The 21,640-nt window shown below is 46.3% G+C and overlaps 1 protein-coding gene across 1 annotated transcript in view; it reads left to right on the top strand.

Moving 5' to 3' along the window:
- The window catches only part of FCF1 (FCF1 rRNA-processing protein), a 48,631-nt gene that overhangs the window by 11,489 nt on the left and 15,502 nt on the right, over positions 1-21,640 (top strand). The window contains exons 2-6 of the mRNA XM_053696825.1: positions 14,128-14,195; positions 16,845-16,913; positions 17,180-17,328; positions 18,883-18,955; positions 20,365-20,452. Coding sequence (XP_053552800.1) covers positions 14,128-14,195; positions 16,845-16,913; positions 17,180-17,328; positions 18,883-18,955; positions 20,365-20,452 — 447 coding nt within the window. The remainder of the gene's footprint in view (positions 1-14,127; positions 14,196-16,844; positions 16,914-17,179; positions 17,329-18,882; positions 18,956-20,364; positions 20,453-21,640) is intronic.

Raw genomic sequence — 21,640 nt, forward strand, 5'->3', positions numbered from 1 at the left:
CACTGCTCCCCCTCTGTATATACACACACGTGACTGTACCTACTTACTGCTCCCCTCTGTATATACACACACGTGACTGTACCTACTTACTGCTCCCCCTCTGTATATACACACACGTGACTATACCTACTTACTGCTCCCCTCTGTATATACACACGTGACTGTACCTACTTACTGCTCCTCTGTATATACACACACGTGACTGTACCTACTTACTGCTCCCCCTCTGTATATATACACGTGACTGCACCTACTTACTGCTCCCCCTCTGTATATACACACACGTGACTATACCTACTTACTGCTCCCCCTCTGTATATACACACGTGACTGTACCTACTTACTGCTCCCCCTCTGTATATACACACACGTGACTGTACCTACTTACTGCTCCCCTCTGTATATACACACACGTGACTGTACCTACTTACTGCTCCCCCTCTGTATATATACACACGTGACTGCACCTACTTACTGCTCCCCCTCTGTATATAAACACACGTGACTGTACCTACTTCTGCTCCCCCTCTGTATATACACACGTGACTGTACCTACTTACTGCTCCCCTCTGTATATACACACACATGACTGTACCTACTTACTGCTCCCCTCTGTATATACACACACGTGACTGTACCTACTTACTGCTCCCCCTCTGTATATACACACGTGACTGTACCTACTTACTGCTCCCCCTCTGTATATACACACGTGACTGTACTACTTACTGCTCCCCTCTGTATACACACACGTGACTGTACCTACTTACTGCTCCCCCTCTGTATATACACACACGTGACTGTACCTACTTACTGCTCCTCCTCTGTATATACACACACGTGACTGTACCTACTTACTGCTCCCCCTCTGTATATACACACACGTGACTGTACCTACTTACTTCTCCCCCTCTGTATATACACACACGTGACTGTACCTACTTACTGCTCCCCCTCTGTATATACACACGTGACTGTACCTACTTACTGCTCCCCCTCTGTATATACACACACGTGACTGTACCTACTTACTGCTCCCCTCTGTATATACACACACGTGACTGTACTTACTCACTGCTCCCCTCTGTATATACACACGTGACTGTACCTACTTACTGCTCCTCTGTATATACACACACGTGACTGTACCTACTTACTGCTCCCCCTCTGTATATACACACACGTGACTGTACCTACTTACTGCTCCCCCTCTGTATATACACACGTGACTGTACCTACTTACTGCTCCCCCTCTGTATATACACACACGTGACTGTACCTACTTACTGCTCCCCCTCTGTATATACACACACGTGACTGTACCTACTTACTGCTCCCCCTCTGTATATACACACACGTGACTGTACCTACTTACTGCTCCCCTCTGTATATACACACACGTGACTGTACCTACTTACTGCTCCCCCCTCTGTATATACACACACGTGACTGTACCTACTTACTGCTCCCCCTCTGTATATACACACACGTGGACTGTACCTACTTACTGCTCCCCCTCTGTATATACACACACGTGACTATACTTACTTACTGCTCCCCCTCTGTATATATACACGTAACTGTACCTACTTACTGCTCCCCTCTGTACATACACACATTACTGCTCCCCCTCTGTATACACACACGTAACTGTACCTACTTACTGCTCCCCTCTGTATATACACACGTGACTGTACCTACTTACTGCTCCCCTCTGTATATACACACGTGACTGAAACCTACTTACCCCTGCCCCCCCCCCCCCTCTGTATATACACACACGTGGACTGTACCTACTTACTGCTCCCCCTCTGTATATACACACACGTGACTATACCTACTTACTGCTCCCCCCTCTGTATATACACACACGTGACTGTACCTACTTACTGCCTCCTCTGTATATACACACACATGACTGTACCTACTTACTGCTCCCCTATGTATATACACACACACGTGACTGTACCTACTTACTGCTCCCCCTCTGTATATACACACACGTGACTGTACCCTAATTACTGCTCCCTCTGTATATACACACACGTGACTGTACCTACTTACTGCTCCCCTCTGTATATACACACACGTGACTGTACCTACTTACTGCTCCCCTCTGTATATACACACACGTGACTGTACCTACTTACTGCTCCCCCTCTGTATATACACACACGTGACTGTACCTACTTACTGCTCCCCCTCTGTATATACACACACGTGACTGTACCTACTTACTGCTCCCCTCTGTATATACACACACGTGACTGTACCTACTTACTGCTCCCCCTCTGTATATACACACACGTGACTGTACCTACTTACTGCTCCCCCTCTGTATATACACACACGTGACTGTACCTACTTACTGCTCCCCCTCTGTATATACACACACGTGACTGTACCTACTTACTGCTCCCCCTCTGTATATACACACACTGACTGTACCTACTTACTGCTCCCCCTCTGTATATACACACACGTGACTGTACCTACTTACTGCTCCCCTCTGTATATACACACACGTGACTGTACCTACTTACTGCTCCCCCTCTGTATATACACACACGTGACTGTACCTACTTACTGCTCCCCCTCTGTATATACACACACGTGACTGTACCTACTTACTGCTCCCCCCTCTGTATATACACACACGTGACTGTACCTACTTACTGCTCCCCCCTCTGTATATACACACGTGACTGTACCTACTTACTGCTCCCCCTCTGTATATACACACACGTGACTGTACCTACTTACTGCTCCCCCTCTGTATATACACACACGTGACTGTACCTACTTACTGCTCCCCCTCTGTAAATACACACACGTGACTGTACCTACTTACTGCTCCCCCTCTGTATATACACACACGTGACTGTACCTACTTACTGCTCCCCCTCTGTATATACACACACGTGACTGTACCTACTTACTGCCCTCCCCTCTGTATATACACACACGTGACTGTACCTACTTACTGCCCTCCCCTCTGTATATACACACACGTGACTGTACCTACTTACTGCTCCCCCTCTGTATATACACACACGGTACTGTACCTACTTACTGCTCCCCTCTGTATATACACACACGTGACTGTACCTACTTACTGCTCCCCCTCTGTATATACACACACTGACTGTACCTACTTACTGCTCCCCTCTGTTATACACACACTTGACTGTACCTACTTACTGCTCCCCCTCTGTATATACACACACGTGACTGTACCTACGTACTCGCTCCCACCTCTGTTATACACACACAGTGACGGTACCTACTTACAGCTCCCCCTCTGTATATACACACACACGTGACTGATACCTACTTACTGCTCCCGCGGTATATACACACACGTGACTGTACCTACTTACTGCTGCCCCCTCTGTATATACACACACGTGACGGTACCTACTTACTGCTCCCCTCTGATATTACACCAGCACGTGACCTGTACCTACTTACTGCTCCCTCTGTAGTACACACACTTGACTGTACCTAATTACTGCTCCCCCTCTGTATATACACACGTGACTGTACCATACTTACTGCTCCCCTCTGTATATACACACACGTGACTGTACCTACTTACTGCTCCCCCTCTGTATATACACACCGTGACTGTACCTACTTACTCGCTCCCCCTCTGTATATACACACACGTGACTGTACCATACTTACTGCTCCCCCTCTGTATATACGACACACATGACTGTACACGACTTACTGCTCCCCTCTGTATATACACACGTGACTGTACCTACTTACTGCTCCCCCTCTGTATATACACACACGTGACTGTACCTACTTACTGCTCCCCCTCTGTATATACACACACGTGACTGTACCTACTTACTGCTCCCCTCTGTATATACACACACGTGACTGTACCTACTTACTGCTCCCTCTGTATATACACACACCGTGACTGTACCTACTTACTGCTCCCCCTCTGTTTATACACACACGTGACTGTACTACTTACTGCTCCCCTCTGTATATACACACGTGACTGTACCTACTTACTGCTCCCCCTCTGTATATACACACACGTGACTGTACCTACTACTGCTCCCCTCTGTATATACACACACGTGACTGTACCTACTTACTGCTCCCCTCTGTATATACACACACGTGACTGTACCTACTTACTGCTCCCCTTTGTATATACACACACGTGACTGTACCTACTTACTGCTCCCCCTCTGTATATACACACACGTGACTGTACCTACTTACTGCTCCCTCTGTATATACACACACGTGACTGTACCTACTTACTGCTCCCCCTCTTGTATATACACACACTGTGACTGTACCTACTTACTTGCTTCCCCCTCTGTATATACACACACGTGACTGTACCTACTTACTGCTCCCCCCTCTGTATATACACACACGTGACAGTACCTACTTACTGCTCCCCTCTGTATATACACACACGTGACTGTACCTACTTACTGCTCCCCCTCTGTATATACACACACGTGACTGTACCTACTTACTGCCCCCCTCTGTATATACACACACGTGACTGTACCTACTTACTGCTCCCCCTCTGTATATACACACACATGACTGTACCTACTTACTGCTCCCCCTCTGTATATACACACACGTGACTGTACCTACTTACTGCTCCCCCTCTGTATATATACACACGTGACTATACCTACTTACTGCTCCCCCTCTGTATATATACACGTGACTGTACCTACTTACTGCTCCCCCTCTGTATATACACATGTGACTATACTTACTTACTGCTCCCCTCTGTATATACACACGTCACTGTACCTACTTACTGTTCCCCCTCTGTATATACACACACGTGACTGTACCTACTTACTGCTCCCCTCTGTATATACACACACGTGACTGTACCTACTTACTGCTCCCCCTCTGTATATACACACACGTGACTGTACCTAATTACTGCTCCCCCTCTGTATATACACACACGTGACTGTACCTAATTACTGCTCCCCCTCTGTATATACACACACGTGACTGCACCTACTTACTGCCCCCCCTGTATATACACACACGTGGACTGTACCTACTTACTGCTCCCCCTCTGTATATACTCACACGTGACTGTACCTACTTACTGCTCCCTCTGTATATACACACACGTGACTGTACCTACTTAATGCTCCCCCCTGCTGTATTTACACACACGTGACTGTACCTACTTACTGCTCCCCTCTGTATATACACACACGTGGATCTAGTACCTACTTACTGCTCCCCCTCTGTATATACACACACGTGACTGTACCTACTTACTGCTCCCTCTGTATATACACACTCGTGACTGGTACCTACTTACTGCTCCCCTCTGTATATACACACACGTGACTGTACCTACTTACTGCTCCCCCTCTGTATATACACACCATCGGACTGTACCTACTTACTGCTCCTCTGTATATACACACACGTGACTGTACCTACTTACTGCTCCCCTCTGTATATACACACAAGTGACTGTACCTACTTACTGCTCCCCCTCTGTATATACACACACGTTGACTGTACCTACTTACTGCTTCCCCTCTGTATATACACACACGTGACTGTACCTACTTACTGCTCCCCCTCTGTATATATACACACGTGACTGCACCTACTTACTGCTCCCCCTCTGTATATACACACACGTGACTGTACCTACTTTCTGCTCCCCTCTGTATATACACACGTGACTGTACCTACTTACTGCTCCCCTCTGTATATACACACACATGACTGTACCTACTTACTGCTCCCCTCTGTATATACACACACGTGACTGTACCTACTTACTGCTCCCCCTCTGTATATACACACGTGACTGTACCTACTTACTGCTCCCCCTCTGTATATACACACGTGACTGTACCTACTTACTGCTCCCCTCTGTATACACACACGTGACTGTACCTACTTACTGCTCCCCCTCTGTATATACACACACGTGACTGTACCTACTTACTGCTCCTCCTCTGTATATACACACACGTGACTGTACCTACTTACTGCTCCCCCTGTATATACACACACGTGACTGTACCTACTTACTTCTCCCCCTCTGTATATACACACACGTGACTGTACCTACTTACTGCTCCCCCTCTGTATATACACACGTGACTGTACCTACTTACTGCTCCCCCTCTGTATATACACACACGTGACTGTACCTACTTACTGCTCCCCTCTGTATATACACACACGTGACTGTACTTACTCACTGCTCCCCTCTGTATATACACACGTGACTGTACCTACTTACTGCTCCTCTGTATATACACACACGTGACTGTACCTACTTACTGCTCCCCATTAATACACACACGTGACTGTACCTACTTACTGCTCCCCCTCTGTATATACACACGTGACTGTACCTACTTACTGCTCCCCCTCTGTATATACACACACGTGACTGTACCTACTTACTGCTCCCCCTCTGTATATACACACACGTGACTGTACCTACTTACTGCTCCCCCCTGTATATACACACACGTGACTGTACCTACTTACTGCTCCCCTCTGTATATACACACACGTGACTGTACCTACTTACTGCTCCCCCTCTGTATATACACACACGTGACTGTACCTACTTACTGCTCCCCCTCTGTATATACACACACGTGACTGTACCTACTTACTGCTCCCCCTCTGTATATACACACACGTGACTATACTTACTTACTGCTCCCCCTCTGTATATATACACGTAACTGTACCTACTTACTGCTCCCCTCTGTACATACACACATTACTGCTCCCCCTCTGTATACACACACGTAACTGTACCTACTTACTGCTCCCCTCTGTATATACACACGTGACTGTACCTACTTACTGCTCCCCTCTGTATATACACACGTGACTGTACCTACTTACTGCCCCCCCCCTCTGTATATACACACACGTGACTGTACCTACTTACTGCTCCCCCTCTGTATATACACACACGTGACTATACCTACTTACTGCTCCCCCTCTGTATATACACACACGTGACTGTACCTACTTACTGCTCCTCTGTATATACACACACATGACTGTACCTACTTACAGCTCCCCCTCTGTATATACACACGACTTGACTGTACCTACTTACTGCTCCCCCTCTGTATATACACACACGTGACTGTACCTACTTACTGCTCCCTCTGTATATACACCACACGTGACTGTACCTACTTACTGCTCCCCCTCTGTATATACACACACGTGACAGTACCTACTTACTGCTCCCCTCTGTATATACAACACGTGACTGTACTACTACTGCTCCCCCTCTGTATATACACACACGTGACTGTACCTACTTACTGCTCCCCCCTCTGTATATACACACACGTGACTGTACCTACTTACTGCTCCCCCTCTGTATATACCACACGTGACTGTACCTACTTACTGCTCCCCCTCTGTATATACACCACCGTGACTGTACTACTTACTGCTCCCCCTCTGTATATACATCACACGTGACTGTACCTACTTACTGCTCCTCTGTATATACACACACGTGACTGTACCTACTTTACTGCTCCTCTGTATATACACACACGTGACTGTACCTACTTACTGCTCCCCCCTCTGTATATACACACACGTGACTGTACCTACTTACTGCTCCCCCTCTGTATATACACACACGTGACTGTACCTACTTACTGCTCCCCCTCTGTATATACACACACGTGACTGTACCTACATACTGCTCCCCCTCTGTATATACATACACACGTGACTGTACCTACTTACTGCTCCCCTCTGTATATACACACACGTGACTTACCTACTTACTGCTCCCCTCTTGTATATACACCACGTGACTGTAACCTACTTACTGCTCCCCCTCTGTATATACCACACAGTGACTGTACCTACTTACTGCTCCTCTGTATATACACACACATGACTGTACCTACTTACTGCTCCCCCCTCTGTATATACACACACGTGACTGTACCTACTTACTGCTCCCCCTCTGTATATACACACACGTGACTGTACCTACTTACTGCTCCCCCTCTGTATATACACACACGTGACTGTACCTACTTACTGCTCCCCCTCTGTATATACACACACGTGACTGTACCTACTTACTGCTCCCCCTCTGTGATACTATACACGTGACTGTACCTACCTTACTCGCTCCCCCTCTGTAGTATATACACACGTGACTGTCACCTACTTACTGCTCCCCCTCTGTATATACACACTGTGACGTACCTACTTACTGCTCCCCCTCTGTATATACACCACAGCTGTACCTACTTACTGCTCCCCCTCTGTATATACACACACGTGACTGTACCTACTTACTGCTCCCCTCTGTATATACACACACGTGACTGTACCTACTTACTGCTCCCCCCCTCTGTATATACACACACGTGACTGTACCTACTTACTGCTCCCCCTCTGTATATACACACACGTGACTGTACCTACTTACTGCTCCCCCTCTGTATATACACACACGTGACTGTACCTACTTACTGCTCCCCCTCTGTATATACACACACGTGACTGTACCTACTTACTGCTCCCCTCTGTATATACACACACGTGACTGTACCTAATTACTGCTCCCCCTCTGTATATACACACACGTGACTGTACCTACTTACTGCTCCCCCTCTGTATATACACACACGTGACTGTACCTACTTACTGCTCCCCCTCTGTATATACACACACGTGACTGTACTACTTACTGCTCCCCCTCTGTATATACACACACTTGACTGTACTACTTACTGCTCCCCTCTGTATATACACACACGTGACTGTACCTACTCACTGCTCCCCCTCTGTATAATACACACACGTGACTGTACCTACTTACTGCTCCCCTCTGTATATACACCACACGTGACTGTACCTACTTACTGCTCCCCCTCGTAATACACACACGTGACTGTACCTACTTACTGCTCCCTCTGTATATACACACGTGACTGTACCTACTACTCGCTCCCCCTTCTGTATATACAACTGCTCCCCTGTATATACACGTGACTTACCTACTACTGCTCCCCCTCTGTATATACACACACGTGACTAGACCTACTTACTGCTCCCCCTCTGTATATACACACGTGACTGTACCTACTTACTGCTCCCCTCTGTATATACACACACGTGACTGTACCTACTTACTGCTCCCCTCTGTATATACACACACGGACTGTAACCTACTTACTGCTGCCCCCTCTGGTTTAGATACTCACTGACTGCACCGACCGTACTGCTCCCCCTCTGTATAACAAACACGTGACTGTAACCTACTTTCTGCTCCCCTCGTATATACACACGTGACGGACCGACTTACTGCTCCCCTCTGTATATACTCACACTTGACTGTACCTACTTACGTGCTCCCCTCTGTAATACACACCACGTGACGTACCTACTTACTGCCCTCCCCCCTTGTATAACAAACGGATGTACCTTCTTACTGCTCCCCCTCTGGTATAACACACGTGGGGGGGGGGGGGGGGGGGGGGGGGGGGGGTGGGACGGTACTACTTACTGCTCCCCTCTGTAACACACACGTGACTGTACCTACTTACTGCTCCCCCTCTGTATATACACACACGTGACTGTACCTACTTACTGCGCCTCCTCTGTATACACAAACCCACGTGACTGTACCTACTTACTGCTGCCGCCCTCTGTATATACACACACGTGACTGTACCTACTTACTGCTCCCCCTCTGTATATACACACACGTGACTGTACCTACTTACTGCTCCCCCTCTGTATATACACACACGTGACTGTACCTACTTACTGCTCCCCCTCTGTATATACACACGTGACTGTACCTACTTACTGCTCCCCCTCTGTATATACACACACGTGACTGTACCTACTTACTGCTCCCCTCTGTATATACACACGTGACTGTACCTACTTACTGCTCCCTCTGTATATACACACACGTGACTGTACCTACTTACTGCTCCCCCTCTGTATATACACACACGTGACTGTACCTACTTACTGCTCCCCCTCTGTATATACACACACGTGACTGTACCTACTTACTGCTCCCCCTCTGTATATACACACACGTGACTGTACCTACTTACTGCTCCCCCTCTGTATATACACACACGTGACTGTACCTACTTACTGCTCCCCCTCTGTATATACACACACGTGACTGTACCTACTTACTGCTCCCCCTCTGTATATACACACACGTGACTGTACCTACTTACTGCTCCCCCTCTGTATATACACACACGTGACTGTACCTACTTACTGCTCCCCCTCTGTATATACACACACGTGACTGTACCTACTTACTGCTCCCCCTCTGTATATACACACACGTGACTATACCTACTTACTGCTCCCCCTCTGTATATACACACACGTGACTATACCTACTTACTGCTCCTCTGTATATACACACACGTGACTGTACCTACTTACTGCTCCCCTCTGTATATACACACACGTGACTGTACCTACTTACTGCTCCCCCTCTGTATATACACACACGTGACTGTACCTACTTACTGCTCCCCCTCTGTATATACACACACGTGACTGTACCTACTTACTGCTCCCCCTCTGTATATACACACACGTGACTGTACCTACTTACTGCTCCCCCTCTGTATATACACACACGTGACTGTACCTACTTACTGCTCCCCTCTGTATATACACACGTGACTGTACCTACTTACTGCTCCCCCTCTGTATATACACACACGTGACTGTACCTACTTACTGCTCCCCTCTGTATATACACACAAGTGACTGTACCTACTTACTGCTCCCCCTCTGTATATACACACACGTGACTGTACCTACTTACTGCTCCCCCTCTGTATATACACACACGTGACTGTACCTACTTACTGCTCCCCTCTGTATATACACACACGTGACTGTACCTACTTACTGCTCCCCCTCTGTATATACACACACGTGACTGTACCTACTTACTGCTCCCCTCTGTATATACACACACGTGACTGTACCTACTTACTGCTCCCCCTCTGTATATACACACACGTGACTGTACCTACTTACTGCTCCCCTCTGTATATACACACACGTGACTGTACCTACTTACTGCTCCCCCTCTGTATATACACACACGTGACTGTACCTACTTACTGCTCCCCTCTGTATATACACACACGTGACTGTACCTACTTACTGCTCCCCCTCTGTATATACACACACGTGACTGTACCTACTTACTGCTCCCCCTCTGTATATACACACACGTGACTGTACCTACTTACTGCTCCCCCTCTGTATATACACACACGTGACTGTACCTACTTACTGCTCCCCCTCTGTATATACACACACGTGACTGTACCTACTTACTGCTCCCCTCTGTATATACACACACGTGACTGTACCTACTTACTGCTCCACTCTGTATATACACACACGTGACTGTACCTACTTACTGCTCCTCTGTATATACACACACGTGACTGTACCGACTTACTGCTCCTCTGTATATACACACACGTGACTGTACCTACTTACTGCTCCCCCTCTGTATATACACACATGTGACTGTACCTACTTACTGCTCCTCTGTATATACACACACGTGACTGTACCTACTTACTGCTCCTCTGTATATACACACACGTGACTGTACCTACTTACTACTCCCCCTCTGTATATACACACACGTGACTGTACCTACTTACTGCTCCCCCTCTGTATATACACACACGTGACTGTACCTACTTACTGCTCCCCCTCTGTATATACACACACGTGACTGTACCTACTTACTGCTCCCCCTCTGTATATACACACACGTGACTGTACCTACTTACTGCTCCCCCTCTGTATATACACACACGTGACTGTACCTACTTACTGCTCCCCCTCTGTATATACACACACGTGACTGTACCTACTTACTGCTCCCCCTCTGTATATACACACACGTGACTGTACCTACTTACTGCTCCCCCTCTGTATATACACACACGTGACTGTACCTACTTACTGCTCCCCCTCTGTATATACACACACGTGACTGTACCTACTTACTGCTCCCCCTCTGTATATACACACACGTGACTGTACCTACTTACTGCTCCCCTCTGTATATACACACACGTGACTGTACCTACTTACTGCTCCTCTGTATATACACACACGTGACTGTACCTACTTACTGCTCCCCCTCTGTATATACACACACGTGACTGTACCTACTTACTGCTCCCCCTCTGTATATACACACACGTGACTGTACCTACTTACTGCTCCCCCTCTGTATATACACACACGTGACTGTACCTACTTACTGCTCCCCCTCTGTATATACACACACGTGACTGTACCTACTTACTGCTCCCCCTCTGTATATACACACACATGACTGTACCTACTTACTGCTCCCCCTCTGTATATACACACGTGACTACACCTACTTACTGCTCCCCTCTGTATATACACACACATGACTGTACCTACTTACTGCTCCCCCTCTGTATATACACACACGTGACTGTACCTACTCACTGCTCCCCCTCTGTATATACACACACGTGACTGTACCTACTTACTGCTCCCCCTCTGTATATACACACACATGACTGTACCTACTTACTGCTCCCCTCTGTATATACACACACGTGACTGTACCTACTTACTGCTCCCCCTCTGTATATACACACGTGACTGTACCTACTTACTGCTCCCCTCTGTATATACACACACGTGACTGTACCTACTTAATGCTCCCCCTCTGTATATACACACACGTGACTGTACCTACTTACTGCTCCCCTCTGTATATACACACACATGACTGTACCTACTTACTGCTCCCCTCTGTATATACACACACGTGACTGTACCTACTTACTGCTCCCCCTCTGTATATACACACACGTGACTGTACCTACTTACTGCTCCCCTCTGTATATACACACACATGACTGTACCTACTTACTGCTCCCCTCTGTATATACACACACGTGACTGTACCTACTTACTGCTCCCCCTCTGTATATACACACACGTGACTGTACCTACTTACTGCTCCCCCTCTGTATATACACACACGTGACTGTACCTACTTACTGCTCCCCCTCTGTATATACACACACGTGACTGTACCTACTTACTTCTCCCCCTCTGTATATACACACACGTGACTGTACCTACTTACTGCTCCTCTGTATATACACACACGTGACTGTACCTACTTACTGCTCCCCCTCTGTATATACACACACGTGACTGTACCTACTTACTTCTCCCCCTCTGTATATACACACACATGACTGTACCTACTTACTGCTCCCCCTCTGTATATACACACGTGACTACACCTACTTACTGCTCCCCTCTGTATATACACACACATGATTGTACCTACTTACTGCTCCCCCTCTGTATATACACACACGTGACTGTACCTACTTACTGCTCCTCTGTATATACACACACGTGACTGTACCTACTTACTGCTCCCCCTCTGTATATACACACACGTGACTGTACCTACTTACTTCTCCCCCTCTGTATATACACACACATGACTGTACCTACTTACTGCTCCCCCTCTGTATATACACACGTGACTACACCTACTTACTGCTCCCCTCTGTATATACACACACATGATTGTACCTACTTACTGCTCCCCCTCTGTATATACACACACGTGACTGTACCTACTCACTGCTCCCCCTCTGTATATACACACACGTGACTGTACCTACTTACTGCTCCCCCTCTGTATATACACACACATGACTGTACCTACTTACTGCTCCCCTCTGTATATACACACACGTGACTGTACCTACTTACTGCTCCCCCTCTGTATATACACACGTGACTGTACCTACTTACTGCTCCCCTCTGTATATACACACACATGAATGTACCTACTTACTGCTCCCCTCTGTATATACACACACGTGACTGTACCTACTTACTGCTCCCCCTCTGTATATACACACACGTGACTGTACCTACTTACTGCTCCTCTGTATATACACACACGTGATTGCAACCCCCTTTCTCATCAACCTCATTACACATGTGTTAACAAATACTTTCCCTGTTTTATCATTACAGGGAAAGCAGAAAAAGACAAGGAAATATGCAACAATGAAAAGAAGGATCAGCCTCAAAGACCAGCGCGTGTAAGGGGGCATCTGAGGGGTGATTAAGGGTTGCTGAGTATTTGTGTATGAGAGACATAACAGGAGAGTGAGTATTTATGTATGAGAGACATACCGGGAGAGGGAGTATTTGTGTATGAGAGACATACCGGGAGAGGGAGTATTTGTGTATGAGAGACATACCGGGAGAGGGAGTATTTGTGTATGAGAGACATACCGGGAGAGGGAGTATTTGTGTATGACAGACATACCGGGAGAGGGAGTATTTGTGTATGAGAGACATACCGGGAGAGGGAGTATTTGTGTATGAGAGACATACCGGGAGAGTGTGTATTTGTGTATGAGAGACATACCGGGAGAGGGAGTATTTGTGTATGAGAGACATACCGGGAGAGGGAGTATTTGTGTACGAGAGACATACCGGGAGAGGGAGTATTTGTGTATGAGAGACATACCGGGAGAGGGAGTATTTGTGTATGACAGACATACCGGGAGAGGGAGCATTTGTGTATGACAGACATACCGGGAGAGTGTGTATTTGTGTATGAGAGACATACCGGGAGAGGGAGTATTTGTGTATGAGAGACATACCGGGAGAGGGAGTATTTGTGTATGAGAGACATACCGGGAGAGGGAGTATTTGTGTATGACAGACATACCGGGAGAGGGAGTATTTGTGTATGAGAGACATACCGGGAGAGTGTGTATTTGTGTATGAGAGACATACCGGGAGAGGGAGTATTTGTGTATGAGAGACATACCGGGAGAGGGAGTATTTGTGTATGAGAGACATACCGGGAGAGGGAGTATTTGTGTATGAGAGACATATCGGGAGAGGGAGTATTTGTGTATGACAGACATACCGGGAGAGTGAGTATTTGTGTATGAGAGACATACCGGGAGAGTGAGTATTTGTGTATGAGAGACATACCGGGAGAGTGAGTATTTGTGTATGAGAGACATACCGGGAGAGGGAGTATTTGTGTATGACGGACATACCGGGAGAGGGAGTATTTGTGTATGAGAGACATATCGGGAGAGGGAGTATTTGTGTATGACAGACATACCGGGAGAGGGAGTATTTGTGTACGAGAGACTACCGGGAGAGGGAGTATTTGTGTATGAGTGACATACCGGGAGAGGGAGTATTTGTGTATGACAGACATACCGGGAGAGGGAGTATTTGTGTATGACGGACATACCGAAAGAGGGAGTATTTGTGTATGAGAGACATACCGGGAGAGGGAGTATTTGTGTATGAGAGACATACCGGGAGAGGGAGTATTTGTGTATGACAGACATACCGGGAGAGGGAGTATTTGTGTATGACAGACATACCGGGAGAGGGAGTATTTGTGTATGAGAGACATACCGGGAGAGGGAGTATTTGTGTATTAGAGACATACCGGGAGAGGGAGTATTTGTGTATTAGAGACATACCGGGAGAGGGAGTATTTGTGTATTAGAGACATACCGGGAGAGGGAGTATTTGTGTATGAGACATATACCTGGAGAGGGAGTATTTTTGTATGAGAGACATACCGGGAGAGGGAGTATTTGTGTATGACAGACATACCGGGAGAGGGAGTATTTGTGTATGACAGACATACCGGGAGAGGGATTATTTGTGTATGACAGACATACCGGGAGAGGGAGTATTTGTGTATGACAGACATACCGGGAGAGGGATTATTTGTGTATGACAGACATACCGGGAGAGGGAGTATTTGTGTATGAGAGACATACCGGGAGAGGGAGTATTTGTGTATGAGACATATACCTGGAGAGGGAGTATTTGTGTATGAGAGACATACCGGGAGAGGGAGTATTTGTGTATGAGACATATACCTGGAGAGGGAGTATTTGTATATGAGAGACATACTGGGAGAGGGAGTATTTGTTTATGGGTGACATACCGGGAGAGGGAGTATTTGTGTATGAGAGACATACCGGGAGAGGGAGTATTTGTGTATGAGACATATACTGGGAGAGAGAGTATTTGTGTATGAGAGACATACCGGGAGAGTGAGTATTTGTGTATGACAGACATACCGGGAGAGTGAGTATTTGTGTATGAGAGACATACCGGGAGAGTGAGTGTGTATGAGAGACATACCAGGAGAGTGAAAATATTTGTGTTGGGGGGGGGGGGCGTACCGGCAGAGAGTGAGTATTTGTGTTTGGGCGGCATCCTGGCAGAGAGTGAGTATTTGTGTTTGGGGGGCCTACCGGGAGAGAGTGAGTATTTGGGTATAGAAGGTGTATTGGGCGAGAGTATTTGTGTTTGGAAGGTGTACCAAGAGAGTTCGTATTTATGTTTGGGGGGCGTACCAAGAGAGAGAATATTTGTTTTTGGTGTAGCGTATCTAGAGAGAGGGAGTATTTGTGTATAGAAGGTGTATTGGGAGAGAGTGAGTATTTGTGTTTGGGAGGTGTACCGAGAGAGTGAGTATTTGAGTATAGGAGGTGTTTTGAGAGAGAGTATTTGGGTATGGAAGGCAGAGAGAGATTTTGTGTTTGAGAGTTGTACCGAGAGAGTGAGTGTTTATTGGAAGGGGCAACTGTGAGGAAAGGAACATGAGAATAGGGCAGTTGACCGGTAGAGTTATAAGAATTGTGTGTGAATGTGCATTTTCTTTATTTTATTTATTTATTATTTGTAATGTTCAGTAATGAGAAGGATCGTATAAAACCTCAAAAGAAGCCTGAAGATCCAAGTGCAATCAAGGAAAGAGAAGTGTAAGTGTTTGGTTATTCTCATTTGTTTTTCTGGGTCAGGGTGGGCAACTTCTGAACTATATAAGACAGGTTTGGAGATATCCTACAAGAAAGAGAACGTCTGTCCATAAGTTACTGAGTACATTGTACACCTTACAGTACTATTAGTAGGTTGCTTCTCTTAACATCCCATTAGTTTGGCTCTAAATCAGTGATCCACCAACGTAGGCCGTTGTAGATCTTCATATGTGTGATGCTTTGTGACTGACTTTTGTTTTATTCTCCAGACCACAGGTTCCTTCCTGCATGTTCTTCCAGTATAACACTAATCTGGGTCCTCCCTACTACATCCTGGTTGATACAAACTTCATCAACTTCTCCATAAAAGCCAAGCTGGACATGGTGCAGTCTATGATGGATTGTCTATATGCAAAATGTGAGCACGGAAGACTTGGGTATCACCTCTTTGCCTTGCTCTATCACCTCTTTATCTTGCTTCATCACCTCTTTGTTTTGCCCTCTGCCTTGCTCTATCACCTCTGCCTTGATCTATCATCACCTCTTTGTCTTGCTCATTACCTCTTTGTCTTGCTTTATCACCTCTTTGTCTTGCTCATTACCTCTTTGTCTTGCTCATTACCTCTTTGTCTTGCTTTATCACCTCTTTGTCTTGCTTTATCACCTCTTTGTCTTGCTCATTACCTCTTTGTCTTGCTTTATCACCTCTTTGTCTTGCTTTATCACCTCTTTGTCTTGCTTTATCACCTCTTTGTCTTGCTTTATCACCTCTTTGTCTTGCTTTATCACCTCTTTGTCTTGCTTTATCACCTCTTTGTCTTGCTTTATCACCTCTTTGTCTTGCTTTATCACCTCTTTGTCTTGCTCATTACCTCTTTGTCTTGCTTTATCACCTCTTTGTCTTGCTCATTACCTCTTTGTCTTGCTCATTACCTCTTTGTCTTGCTTTATCACCTCTTTGTCTTGCTCATTACCTCTTTGTCTTGCTTTATCACCTCTTTGTCTTGCTTTATCACCTCTTTGTCTTGCTTTATCACCTCTTTGTCTTGCTTTATCACCTCTTTGTCTTGCTCATTACCTCTTTGTCTTGCTTTATCACCTCTTTGTCTTGCTCATTACCTCTTTGTCTTGCTGTATCACCTCTTTGTCTTGCTTTATCTCCTCTTTGTCTTGCTTTATCACCTCTTTGTCTTGCTTTATCACCTCTTTGTCTTGCTCATTACCTCTTTGTCTTGCTTTATCACCTCTTTGTCTTGCTCATTACCTCTTTGTCTTGCTTTATCACCTCTTTGTCTTGCTTTATCACCTCTTTGTCTTGCTTTATCACCTCTTTGTCTTGCTTTATCACCTCTTTGTCTTGCTTTATCACCTCTTTGTCTTGCTCATTACCTCTTTGTCTTGCTCATTACCTCTTTGTCTTGCTTTATCACCTCTTTGTCTTGCTTTATCACCTCTTTGTCTTGCTTTATCACCTCTTTGTCTTGCTTTATCACCTCTTTGTCTTGCTTTATCACCTCTTTGTCTTGCTCATTACCTCTTTGTCTTGCTTTATCACCTCTTTGTCTTGCTTTATCACCTCTTTGTCTTGCTTTATCACCTCTTTGTCTTGCTTTATCACCTCTTTGTCTTGCTTTATCACCTCTTTGTCTTGCTTTATCACCTCTTTGTCTTGCTCATTACCTCTTTGTCTTGCTTTATCACCTCTTTGTCTTGCTTTATCACCTCTTTGTCTTGCTTTATCGCCTCTTTGTCTTGCTTTATCGCCTCTTTGTCTTGCTTTATCGCCTCTTTGTCTTGCTTTATCACCTCTTTGTCTTGCTTCATCACCTCTTTGTCTTGCCCTCTGCCTTGCTCTATCATCACCTCTTTGTCTTGCTCTATCACCTCTTTGTCTTGCTCATTACCTCTTTGTCTTATTTGTTGGGTTTTTTTACCTCTTTGTCTTTCGATCTAATACTTGTTTCTTTATTAGGTGTCCCCTGTATCACAGACTGTGTAATGGCGGAATTAGAGAAGTTGGGTCAGAAGTACAGAGTTGCTTTGAGGTTCGTAAGTAGATCACAGTTAGGGCGATGTATTTGCAGGGTGTGAGTGTGGTGGCATCAGCTGGATCCCATGGCTTTTATAATAACTGTGTATATGGTGGGAGTTCCTTGATTGCCTCTGTGTTGGTTAAAGGGACAGTCTAGTCAGAATTAAACTTTCATGATTTAGATAGGGCATGCAATTTTAAGAAACTTTTCAAATTACTTTTATCAGCAGATTTGCTTTGTTTTCTTAGTATTGTTTGATAAAAGCTAAACCTAGGTAGCTTAATATGCAAATTTCTTAACCATTGAAGGTCGTCTCTTTTCTCAGTGCATTTGGACACTTTTACAGCTAGACATTGTTAGTTCTTGTTTGCCATATTGATAACGTGCTCACCCCAGTGGAGTTATCATCAATTTTGCTTTTTTCTCTTAGTATTCTTATTTGAAAGCTAAACAGAGGTAAACTCATATGCTAATTTCTAAGCCCTTGAAGGCCACCTCTTATCACAGTGCATTTTGACGGTTTTTCACAACTAGAGGGCATTCGTTCATGTGCGCCCTATAGATAACATTGTGCTCACGCCCGTGAAGTTACCTAGGAGTCATCACTGATTGGCTAAAATGAAAGTCTGTCAAAAGAACTGAAATAAGGGGGCAGTCTGCAGAGGTTTAGATACAGGGTAATCACAGAGGTAAAAAGTATATTAATATAACTGTGTTGGTTATGCAAAACTGGGGAATGGTATTAAAGGGATTATCTATCTTTTTAAACAATACAAATTCTGGAGTAGACTGTCCCTTTAAGGCTGTGTGCTGGGGTGACTTTGACCAGGGTGTCTCAGAGTGGACTCTAGGAAGAACTATTGCTGGGTGGTTCTGGGTACACCGTGGAATGACTGTGGCCTTTGTGCTCTAGATGCACTGTGGGGTGACCATGGCTAGGTTGGGGCTCTTGGTGTACCGTGCCATGTCCTTGGGCTATGATGCTCTGAGTGCATCGTGCGTTAACCGTGGCTGGGGGGCTTTGGGTGTACCATGAGATGACCATGGGCTGTGTATGATGCCCGTGTCTGGAGTGGCTCTGAGTTCACAGTGACATGACTGTGGCTTGTGGCACAGGGTGTACCATGGCCTGTGGTATGCCCGTGGCTGGGGTGCTTCTGGGTGCCCCATGGGATGACAATGGGCTGCAGTGTCCTGTGGGATGCCTGTGGCTGGTGTGCCTCTGAGGCACAGTGGGATGATCATGGCCTGGGGGCCTGTGGGATGACCATGGCTGGATATACTTTGATTGCACCGTTGGATGACCATAGCTGGGGTGTACAGAAGTTTTTGCAGAGCAATGTAGAATGTGTGGATATTTGTTGATGGGTTTCATGTTTATTGGATTGAGGATCTTCAAACCTCAAATGCTTTGTTTTCAGGATAGCTAAGGATCCTACGTTTGAACGCCTACCCTGCACACACACTGGAACCTATGCTGATGACTGTCTTGTACAGCGGGTCACTCAGGTACAACAGACTAAAGGGGACTAAAGGCTAGTATTAATGTGTAGCAAAATGCTGGGGGAATGTCATAGTTTAGTGTTGGAAGGATTTGGTCTAAGGAGGGGGACATTGGGCTAGTACTGTAGAGTAACTCTTCAATGGGTTTGGTATTTGGGCTGGTACTATAGAGGGACCCTGTGGTGGTGTTTGGGCTAGTACTGTAGGGGAACCCTGGGGTGGTGTTTGGGCTTGTACTGTAGCGGATCCCTGGAGTGGTGTTTGGGCTAGTACTGTAGAGGAACCCTGGGGTGGTGTTTGGGCTGATACTGTAGAGAAACCCCAGGATGGAGTTTGGGCTGTTCTGTAGAGGAACACTGGAGTGGTGTTTGGGCTTGTATTGTAGAGGAACCCTGGGGTGGTGTTTGGGCTAGTACTATAGAGGAACCCTGGGGTGGTGTTGGGGCTAGTACTATAGAGGAACCCTGGTGTGGTGTTGGGGCTAGTACTGTAGAGGAACCCTGGGGTGGTGTTTGGTCTAGTACTGTAGGGGAACCCTGGGGTGGTGTTTGGGCTTGTACTATAGAAGAACCCTGGAGTGGTGTATGGGCTAGTACTGTAGGGGAACCCTGGGGTGGTGTTTGGACTAGTACTGTAGGGGAACCCTGGGTGGTGTTTGGACTAGTACTGTAGGGGAACCCTGGGTGGTGTTTGGGCTTGTACTGTAGAGGAACACTGGGGTGGTGTTTGGGCTTGTACTGTAGAGGAACCCTGGGGTGGTGTTTGGGCTAGTACTGTAGAGGAACCCTGGAGTGGTGTTTGGGCTAGTACTGTAGAGTAACCCTGGAGTGGTGTTTGGGCTAGTACTGTAGAGGAACCCTGGGGTAGTGTTTGGGCTAGTACTGTAGGGGAACCCTGGGGGTGGTGTTTGGGCTAGTACTGTAGGGGAACCCTGGAGTGGTGTTTGGGCTAGTACTGTAGGTGGTGGTGTAGAGGAACCCTGGGGTGGTGATTGGGCTAGTACTCTAGAGAAACCTTGGGGTGGTGTTTGTGCTAGTACTGTAGAGGAACCCTGGAGTGGTGTTTGGGCTAGTACTGTAGAGGAACCCTGGGGTAGTGTTTGGGCTAGTACTGTAGGGGAACCCTGGGGTGGTGTTTGGGCTAGTACTGTAGGGGAACCCTGGAGTGGTGTTTGGGCTAGTACTGTAGAGGAAC

The sequence above is a fragment of the Bombina bombina genome, unplaced genomic scaffold (assembly GCF_027579735.1).
Source record: "Bombina bombina isolate aBomBom1 unplaced genomic scaffold, aBomBom1.pri scaffold_1634, whole genome shotgun sequence".
Lineage (NCBI taxonomy): Eukaryota > Metazoa > Chordata > Amphibia > Anura > Bombinatoridae > Bombina > Bombina bombina.